This window comes from Rhinoderma darwinii, chromosome 1 (genome assembly GCF_050947455.1).
Source record: "Rhinoderma darwinii isolate aRhiDar2 chromosome 1, aRhiDar2.hap1, whole genome shotgun sequence".
Classification (NCBI taxonomy): Eukaryota; Metazoa; Chordata; class Amphibia; order Anura; family Rhinodermatidae; genus Rhinoderma; species Rhinoderma darwinii.
The window spans coordinates 195,701,345-195,711,500 of NC_134687.1; the positions used below are offsets into that span (position 1 = coordinate 195,701,345).

The 10,156-nt window shown below is 47.7% G+C and overlaps 1 protein-coding gene across 1 annotated transcript; it reads left to right on the forward strand.

The window, feature by feature from the left end:
* Nucleotides 1–7,941: 7,941 nt before the first annotated feature.
* On the forward strand, nucleotides 7,942–9,701 carry LOC142738841 (uncharacterized). The gene is made up of 3 exons (XM_075849780.1): nucleotides 7,942–8,393; nucleotides 8,598–8,751; nucleotides 8,867–9,701. Exons 1-3 carry the CDS (start codon nucleotides 8,210–8,212, stop codon nucleotides 9,528–9,530), a joined length of 1,002 nt encoding a protein of 333 aa, XP_075705895.1. The 5' UTR covers nucleotides 7,942–8,209; the 3' UTR covers nucleotides 9,531–9,701.
* Nucleotides 9,702–10,156: the final 455 nt, after the last annotated feature.

A 10,156-nucleotide genomic window follows, 5' to 3' on the forward strand; every position in this document is an offset into this window, starting at 1 on the left:
CAACAAGACAAGTACATTAGAGTCTCTAGTTTGAGAAATAGACGCCTCACAGGTCCTCAACTGACAGCTTCATTAAATAGTACCCGCAAAACGCCAGTGTCAACGTCTACAGTGAAGAGGTGACTCCGGGATGCTGGCCTTTAGGGCAGAGTGGCAAAGAAAAAGCCATATCTGAGACTGGCTAATAAAAGGAAAAGATTAATATGGGCAAAAGCACACAGACGTTGGACAGAGGAAGATTGGAAAAAAGTGTTATGGACAGACGAATCTAAGTTTGAGGTGTTTGGATCACCCAGAAGAACATTTGTGAGATGCAGAACAACTGAAAAGATGCTGGAAGAGTGGCTGACGCCATCTGTCAAGCATTGTGGAGGTAATGTAATGGTCTGTGGTTGCTTTGGTGCTGGTAAAGTGGGAGATTTGTACAAGGTAAAAGGGATTTTGAATAAGGAAGGCTATCACTCCATTTTGCAACGCCATGCCTTACCCTGTGGACAGCGCTTGATTGGAGCCAATTTCATCCTCCAACAGGACAATGACCCAAATCACACCTCCAAATTATGCAAGAACTATTTAGGGAAGAAGCAGGCAGCTGGTATTCTCTCTGTAATGGAGTGGCCAGCGCAGTCACCAGATCTCAACCCCATTGAGCTGTTGTGGGAGCAGCTTGACCGTATGGTACGCAAGAAGTGCCCATCAAGCCAATCCAACTTGTGGGAGGGGCTTCTGGAAGCATGGGGTGAAATTTCTCCCGATTACCTCAGCAAATTAACAGCTAGAATTCCAAAGGTCTGCAATGCTGTAATTGCTGCAAATGGAGCATTCTTTGACGAAAGCAAAGTTTGAAGGAGAAAATTATTATTTCAAATAAAAATCATTATTTCTAACCTTGTCAATGTCTTGACTATATTTTCTAGTCATTTTGCAACTCATTTGATAAATATAAGTGTGAGTTTTCATGGAAAACACAAAATTGTCTGGGTGACCAGAAACTTTTGAACGGTAGTGTATACTCATCGCCAAATAGTGTGGCTTCTGAAGTGTGAATCAGCGTATAATCGCTATGTTCCATATATGGTGTCCATCTATTGGTTTGCAGGCTTTAGGCTTTTCAGCAGTCCGTATCGTAGCGGACAACCAGGACAAGACCATAGGAGAACCCTGAAGGCAGTGGTAGCTAAAGGGAAACGATCGTCCGTTCCAGTAGAGAGTTCCTTGATAACCCGTATTGTATAAGGAGTTAGTTGGAGAAAGAAAGGGGGATAAAACGAGCCGCATGTATGTCGGCCAGATCCCTCAGTTCATCCAGGTCTTGTCGGCATAGACATAATGCAATTGGATCGTGCATGTGCAGCAAGTAATACCACAGGTGAGTTCGCACACTACTCTATGCCAAGGAGACCTGGATGAACCATGCAGAGCGCTAGTATAGCCTCTGCTCCGGGACTCTGTGGAATTACCTGACATCGCTGTCCATATATGGACAGTGTGTCAGGGTCTTCCCCAGAGCAGAGTCCCGGTCAGAGAGCTAGTATATGCTCTGCTCCGGGACTTTGTGGAATTCCCTAACATCTATGTCTATGTATGGACACACGATGTCTGGTGCTTTCCCAAAGCCAGAGTCCCGGGCAGAGAGCTAGTATAGGCTCTGCTCCGGGACTCTGTGGAATTTCCTGACATCGCAGTCCATATATAGACATTGTTGTCAGGGTTTTCCCCAGAGTGGAGTCCCGGGCAGAGCGCTAGTATCGGCTCTGCTCCGGGACTCTGTGGAATCTTCTGACATCGGTATTCACATATCGACAGCAATGTCTGGGGCTTCCCCAGAGCAGGAGTCCCAGTGATGTCAGGAGCACAGCTGAAGTCCCAGGAAGAGCCTACTAGCGCTCTGCCCAGGACTCCAGCTCTGGGGTTGCCCCTGACATCCATGTCCATATATGGACAGTGATGTCAGGAGCAGAGCTGGAATCCCAGCTAGTGCTAGAAGCGGCTCTGCTCCGGGACTCCAGCTCTGGGTAAGCCCCTGACATCACTGTCCATATATGGACATTGATGTGAATGGCTTCCCCAGAGTTCCAGAGCCTCTACTAGTGCTCTGCTCCGGGACTCCAGCTCTGGGGTTGCTTCTGATATCACATTCAGGTCCAGGAGGATCCCCTTATGTCCCTGTGTATCGACAGTGACGTCAGAGGCTCCAACAGTAGAGGAATCCCCAGCCAAAGCGTCGGCAACGCTCTGGCTGGGGATTCAACTCCTAGAGGGAGCCCCAATGGAGCTATCTACTTGGGGGGTGTATGGCATTATCTGCAGAGGGCACTGTGGCAGCATCTGCGGAGGGCACTGTGGCAGCATCTGCGGAGGGCACTGTGGCAGCATCTATGGAGGGCACTGGGGCAGCATCTACGGAGGGCACTGTGGCAGCATCTGCGGAGGGCACTGTGGCAGCATCTGCAGAGGGCACTGTGGCATCATCTGCAGAGGACTCTGTGGCAGCATCTACAGAGGACTCTGTGTCAGCATCTACAGAGGGCACTGTGGCAGCATCCACAGAGGGCACTGTGGCAGTATCCACAGAGGGCACTGTGACAGTATCCACAGAGGGCATTGTGGCATTATCTACAGAGGGCACTGTGGCATTATCTACAGAGGGCTCTGTGGCACTATCTAAAAGGGGCTGCCTAATCCTGACATGTGTGTCCTTCAAACACTGCCAACTGAGCGGCCAGACTGAATTTAGCGACACTTAAAATGGAAAACTGGATTGTTGAAATAAGCACGTGGAGAAATATCTCAAATTTTAAACCTAGCGGTATTATTATAGTAATGTAGTATTATTATTATTATTATTATAGTAATATAGTTTTATAGTAGACCAAATAACGAATTGATTAACAATGATTTTGTATTGTATCAAATTTGAAAGTAATGTGTCCCGTCAACTTCCCATTTTTTTCTATATGTGGCCCACTTACCCAGCTGAGTTTGAGACCCCTGTCATAGGGTTTATTTTTGAACTGTTTTGTAAAATTGCTTTTCCTTTTTGAAGACAATAAAGCTGGTTGCGGCCAGTTTCATACCGAATCCACTGTGTGGGAGTGAAAATTCTTAAGTCTGCCAACAATCTTACCCTGGAAATGGCGATCCTGTGAGCCAACTTACCCCAAGTTGTCAAAAATATGGTGGAGAATTGTTTTGGGCATAAAAAGGGCACTTGGAATTTAAAATGCCAGAAGCTGGATTTCTGAAAGTGACTGTCTGAGGAGGGAGGCTGTTTATGCTGAGTTGTGAAACTTCAGAGACCGAGATGCGGGTTTGTCCAGCATGGAGGAGCTGATGAAACAGTTGATATTGGCAAATGTACAATGGCAGGAGACTGGCCAACTCCTTGTTAAGCAAATTAGGGCCTTGACAGAAACAGTCAGAGCTAAAGAAAGGGTACCTCTACCAACCCAGAGTGTCCAGGCACAGTTTGAAGCAGACCAAGAATCTGTGCGGGCGCAACTGCAGATGTCGCTGGATAAACAAACCTCTGCACAAGGTGGATGCTCCACAACACAAGGTGCCTTGATGTCGGTGAATCATAAGGTTTTGGAAAAGGTTTGCAAGCCAGAGCAAAGAGCTTGGATGTCAAAGATACAAGCTGTGAGGGTCGTTGCTAAGGGCAACCAATCGGAGCCAGGCTGAAGATGTCTGAGAGCGAATTTCTGCATGGTCGGATGTCCTGCTGCTGAGTGGCCAAGTGTTAAAAAGTCAAGTCGTCGGTGGCGCCATGATGCCGTTGCTAGGGGCAACAAAGTTCAACAGCAGTTGGCTGTTGCTCAGCCGAAGGAGCTGTGCGGGAAGTGCCATCAAGCGGAGAAATGTGCACTTAGTTGTCCTTTGGTCAAGATGCCAGAGAAATGGCACATCAAGACCTTGGAGTTGGTGGTGGGTGGAGTGCCACTACTTGTTGATTTGGATCCTACCCAGGCCGTGTCGAGGGTGCATCCGGACATTTAGTTAAGAAGAATCCTGAGAGTGGTGAGACTGTTCTTCTTACTTTTGAGACTGATTTTGGGACTGTAAAGCACAAACTCATAAAATGTGAGGGACTTCTTGTGGAATTTGTGCTTGGCAGAGATTTTCCTCATTTTTGGCAGCTATGGGAGAAAGACAGTATACCAAATAACCATGGTGGCTATTCCTGGGAGAAGCCTTCGTCAGAGTATGCTGCTACTAATTCTAAAGGTTGACATGCAGCTATAATAACTGTGTCTGATGATAAAAATGTGTTTCCTGTAATATCTGTAGAAAATTACACACAACAGGTATGTGATGGCACTAACGATATGTCCAGTTTGGCACTTAACATGTCTGTAACACATGAACAGGTCACACAGTCTGAACAGGTAACTGCAGGGTGTGAATGGGCTGGTCAGAAATAGCAGCCGAGACAGAAGAGATGAGCTCAAGTACGCCCCTGGAGGCCGGAGTTGAGAATGTCGAGAGTGTCACATGTGATGTGCGTGCTATTACTAATAGTAACCCAGAGAATAATGTTGCCGTGTCAGTTTTGGGTGAAACTAATGTGGTTGCTACTGGCAACCAGCTGCTTTGTGCATCTGTGATTGACTATGATCAAATAAGTTTTACTGAAGGAGTGGGTGAATTTGCCAAAATGCAAGCTGCAGGGGTGACCCTGGGTAAAACTGAAAGTTCTCTCACAGAGGTTGATACCGTAGATGCCGAGAAGACATTTCCACATTTTACAGCAGAGAGGGAGCTATTAACAGGTTCCCGACCGCTGGCCGTATTTATAGGGCCAGCGGTCAGGGTCTCTGAAGTCCGCCGTATAGACTATTTACGGCGGCACTTCAGAGACTGTGCACGTGCGATCGCGTGCACACAGCTCTATGCCCTGGCTGTTGCTAACAGCCATGGGCACTGGGCAGAATGTCAGGGGCCAATCTTATGGCCCCTGAACATGTGATCGCTGTGACAACCAATCACAGCGATCACATGCATTTCTGCATATAAAACAGTGTGCACGCGATCGCGTGCACACAGCCCTGTGCCCACGCTGTTACCAACAGCTCTGGGCACTGGGCAGAGTATCAGGGACCAATCTGATGGTCCCTGAACATGTGGTCGCTGTGAAAACCTATCACAGCGACCACATTTGTTTTATTTTTACTTTTCTGGTAGTAAATCTCCTGCCTCTTTTCTTCTCCTGCCTCATTGTTTCAGTTTGAGGAGAAGAAGAGACTCGGGAGAATTGCTGCCAGAAGATTACAGTGAAAAAAAATACAGTTACACTCTAAAACATTCTCTGTATAGATAGATTTCTATCTATCTATACAATCTATCTATCCATCTATCTTTTTTTCTATCTATCTACCTTTCTTTTTTTATTCTATTAGAATAGGCAGGTAGGGAGTATATAATTATATATATATATATCCACATATATATAATATATATAGCAATAGTGGTTTATTTTTTTGTTAGCGGTAGTGTAGATATATATAGCAGTTAGTTTGTGTGTTTTATAAAAAATAAAATAAAAAATTGTTTAGTTAGTGTTAGTGTTAGTTACGTTATGGCGAGGAAGTTGTTTAGCGCCGAGGAGGCATACGCCATGCTGTGGTCTGAGTCGGAGACCGCATCAGAGATGGCGTCCGAGATGGAACCTGTTTTAGGTAGTGACGATGACAGCGTCACTTCAGGTTCATCTTCAGGGGACGTTGTCCCTGATGCAGTTGAAACTGCAGAACATGAAAGCGCAGGGCCAAGTAGCGCTGTAGCACGGGACAGCCTGGTCCCTCCAGTCCAGGCTCTTGTATGGGCACCTGCCCCATCTTTTGGGCCTAGAATCCACGGATTTACTGCCACTCCTGGCATAACCGTGGACAATACACATTTTGTCCAAATGGATTACTTCCATTTATTTATAACGGACGACATCCTAAATCAGATTGTCCACGAAACAAATTTATATGCCACTCAATATATAAGGCAGAGACCTTCATCCACCCATGCCAGAGATTGGACGCCCACCAATTTGCAGGAATTAAACATTTTTTTGGGGTTCACCCTAAATATGGGTATTGTCAAAAAGCCCTCCATTAGGTCTCACTGGTCAACAAGACCCGCCCAAGCCACCCCAGTATATTCTGCAGTAATGCCCAGGTCTCGTTATGAGACAATAATGAGGTTCCTCCACTTCAATGACAACGCACAGGCCCCCCCAAGTACCGATGCAAACCGGGATCGGTTGTTCAAAATAAGACCGCTAATAATTCCCTGAATAATTTATTTCTGCAACTCTACACCCCTGAGCAGAATGTAAGTGTGGACGAATCCCTCCTCAACTTTCATGGCAGACTTAGCTTTCGCCAATATCTACCTTCCAAAAGGGCAAGATATGGCGTTAAGCTCTACAAATTGTGTGAAAGCGGGTCATGATATATCTGCTTCACAAGGGGTACCACCTGTACTGTGATAATTTTTATTCCAGTGTGCCCCTGTTTAGGCATTTGCATGCTGCAAGGACTGGGGCATGTGGTACCATGCGCAAAAACAGAATTGGTTTTCCACAGCAATTAGTGGGGAAGCGCATGGTAAAGGGGGACTCCTGTGCTTATGCATCTGAAGAATTGCTGGCGGTCAAGTTCAGGGATCGCAAAGATGTGTATGTGCTAAGCACGATTCATACCGCAGGAACAGTGGCAGTGAGGGAAAGGGGGGCAACATCGGACAAGCACAAACCAGTGAGCGTGTCCGAATATAACAAGTACATGGGGGGGGGTGGATTTAAGCGACCAGGTTTTACAGCCCTATTTAGTAAAACGCAAAACTAAAACCTGGTACAAAAAAGTGGCCATTTATTTGTTACAGGTGGCCATCCACAACTCATTTGTGCTCTACAAAAAAAACAGAGGCAGAGACACATACCTGGATTTCCAGGAAAAAATTATTGAAGGCCTCATTTTTGATGTTCAGGACACCCGAGAATGCCCCCAGTCTGAGGATGTCACGCGACTGACTGAAAGACACTTCATCAGTCGGATTCCCCCAACACCAACCAGAAGCAACCCCCAGAAAAAGTGCCGCGTCTGCAGAAAAGACGGGCACCGCAAAGATTCCCGATATTTCTGTCCCTCACAACCAGGCCTGTGCATTGAGCCATGTTTTAAAAAATACCACACTGTTCTGAATTATTAGATTTTAGTTAATTCGTTGAAAATATATTTGCCCTACATTACGTTTTTATTTTTCCCCTGATTTTACTCCAAGGGTGAGGGAGGGAATGGGTGGGTGGGGGGTGGATGTCATGTTTGCATATTCTCTAAAGTTCATCTGCTGGAGGGCTCCATTTGCATAAACCTGCAATTTCTTATTTTAGAAAACCCCCCCAAAAAAATTCCCATTATACCCCTAGATGAATATTTTGGGATTTCTGCTTCAAGAGCAGATTTTTTGGAAGTGTTATAGAAACTCTGTTGAGTTTTGTAAAACCAGCTTTGAAAAAAAGCGATTTGTGAAATTAGCTTCTTCTATCGTCCGCCCTCCTACTTCTCTATGTGATAAATAAGGCACACATATTTGAAGAAAAATGGACTGTCTAAAAATATGATAAACCCCTTGAAGAAAACCTTGTGGGGTCTACTTGCGTGAATGAAGTAATTTATGGGGTGATTCTAATCTTTCAGCAGCATTAGGCCCCCCAGAAAACAGTATGCGGCTATAAAGTCAAGTGCAGAATTCCTGGACCGAAAAGGCCAAAAAGCCTCCTTTTATGCCAAGCCCTGGCACATGCCCGTGAATAAGGCCTCATTTACACGAGCGTATTATACGCGCGTGCGACGCGCGTGCTTTTCACGCGTGTCGTACGCACCTATAATAGTCTATGGGGCTGTTTAGACGATGCGTGAATTTTGCGCAGTGCGCGTGCGTTGCGTAAAACTCACGACATGTTCTAAAATCGTGCGTTTTTCGCGCATCACGCACCCATTGAAGTCAATGGGTGCGTGAAAACAACGCATGCCACACGGACGCTCCTGCGTTGCATGCGCGAAAATCACGCATCACTTGTTATGTCCATGAAAAACAGTCTATAAAGCTGGACAAAGCAAACAAAAACCAGGAAGTGCTTGAGTTTCCACTGCGAGTGGGCAGGGCTAGTGACTGGAGACTGTGAAGGTATCTTCCACTGTCAACATCTGCTGCCATGCCGCGTGGGATGGACGTGGAGCGCCTCCTCGTCCTGGTCCAGGGACACCACGAAATTTGGGACACTCGCTCGGAGGCGTACCACAACCGGACGGCCAAGGAGGACGCCTGGGAGGAGGTGGCAAAGGAGCTGTTTGGCCAGGAGTGGGAGAGTGGCCGAACCCGTGACCGCAGTCGGTTGGGTGAGTACCAGGCATTTTCTGGCAAAGCATGACATCCCTTTTGAAGAACTGGGGCCCTGTATGTGTCTTCTGCGCATTTTCACGAGAAACTTTTGTGGAGCAGGCGCATCACCGTGTACCACGTAATTGGCAGTGCAGGGCCCTTAATTTAAAGTGAGAGGTCATAGGTCTGATGGCATGATATCTGTTTTTTAACTCCAACAGTCCAAGAGATCAAAACACGGTGGCGGAGCTGCCGTGACCAATTCCGGCGTGAAATGGGTGAAAGGGGACGCAGCGGGGATGGCGCATCTCGCAAGCGACCGTATATGTATACCCAACAGCTGATGTTCTTGAAGGACATCATGGAGATGCGCACGTAAGAGTTTCTGCCATTGCATGTGTCTAATGTGTGTTCGCCCATGTCCTGTTTGCCATCGTGTTGTTGTAGGCATTGTTATATATTCTGTTCTAACGTAATTTCCTCTTTCTAGAACCACAGACAATTTGGAGGATACCGCAGAAGAGACAGACGTGGGCGAGTCTCGGCCGGAACCTCCTGCTGCCCCTGTCCTGCCCCCTAGCCCAGAGCCGACACCCCTGGAGCCCGCCCCTGGCCAGTCCGCACGGGCCGTCGCCTCTCCGGCAGAGGAGCGCCCCGTGCGTGCCCGCACTCGCCGGGCCCGTGCTCAACAGGCCTCCGCAGCGGGGCAAGTAGATGCCCGGGTCCTGGACTATCTACGGCGAGCCGCTGATGAGGACGGGAACGACGCCTTTGGCCGAAGCATCGTTCCCCTCCTCCGGCTGGTCCCCATGGACCGTATGGGCCGTCTGCAAGCGTCGATCGTGACGTTGATCGACGCTTCCAGACCGCCCCACAATCCGCACGTGTGCTTCACGGCCATTGAACAGTGGCGCAGTACAGCCATGCCGGCCACCACGCCCCAGGTGCCGGGCCCATTCCACCCAGGCCCCCAGATGCACCGCCCGCATCCGTATATGCGCCCTATGGCTCCCCACTTCCCTGGCCCAACATACCCCGGACAACATCAGCACCACTATGCTGCCGAGGAACAACCTACACAGCTCCAGGTCCAGCATAGTGGTGCTGAAATGCAGGCCTATTCGCCCCCGGGCCACCAGTACCAACACCTTTAAGTGTGTTGGAGGCCAGAATTTGTGACGCCACACTATTTTTGGGTGCAGGGATGCCAACTCGCCGTCCTGTTTTTGTGTTGGATCGATATTATACACCATGTTGGTGTTTTTTGTTTGATGAAACATTTTTGGGCTTTTGCAAAACCCTGTATTAAAAACTTTAATGTTGAATGGTTATATTTCGTGTTGTTTTTCATTGATAGCCCTCCACACAATGTTTGGCCCACATTTCCTTGGCCTATACCCTCGCACACCTCTGGGATTTGGGTCCAATGAATACACACGTGATATGAGGTTTTAGTTAATCACTCGGGGTTTGATATGGTTTGCAAGAGGTGCGGACGTTTAGGTGCTGTCATGGGCCCCGAGGCAAACTATGTACACTAGCAATTGGCCTTTCCAAACTTTCGCCCACACAACATTCTATCTCCAGAAAGAAGGTTGCCAACTTTATAAAGTCCTGCTCAAACCCAGACAGATGTAAGGTCGCAGCCCGCGACTCCTCTTGTTTTGCAAGTCCCTAACCCAACAACAACCACGAAAAAATAAAAACCCCAGCCCACATGTGACGTGTGTAGGTAAGCCGACAAACAACAGAGAACCCTTCAAAGGTCATCACGCACCCA

Bases quoted from the DNA above. Each gene is read 5' to 3' on its own strand.
- LOC142738841 (XM_075849780.1), top strand. From the start codon at position 8,210: ATGCCGCGTGGGATGGACGTGGAGCGCCTCCTCGTCCTGGTCCAGGGA. The intron at 8,394-8,597 runs GTGAGTACCAGG...TAACTCCAACAG, and splicing joins CCGTGACCGCAGTCGGTTGG to TCCAAGAGATCAAAACACGG. The intron at 8,752-8,866 runs GTAAGAGTTTCT...TCCTCTTTCTAG, and splicing joins GACATCATGGAGATGCGCAC to AACCACAGACAATTTGGAGG.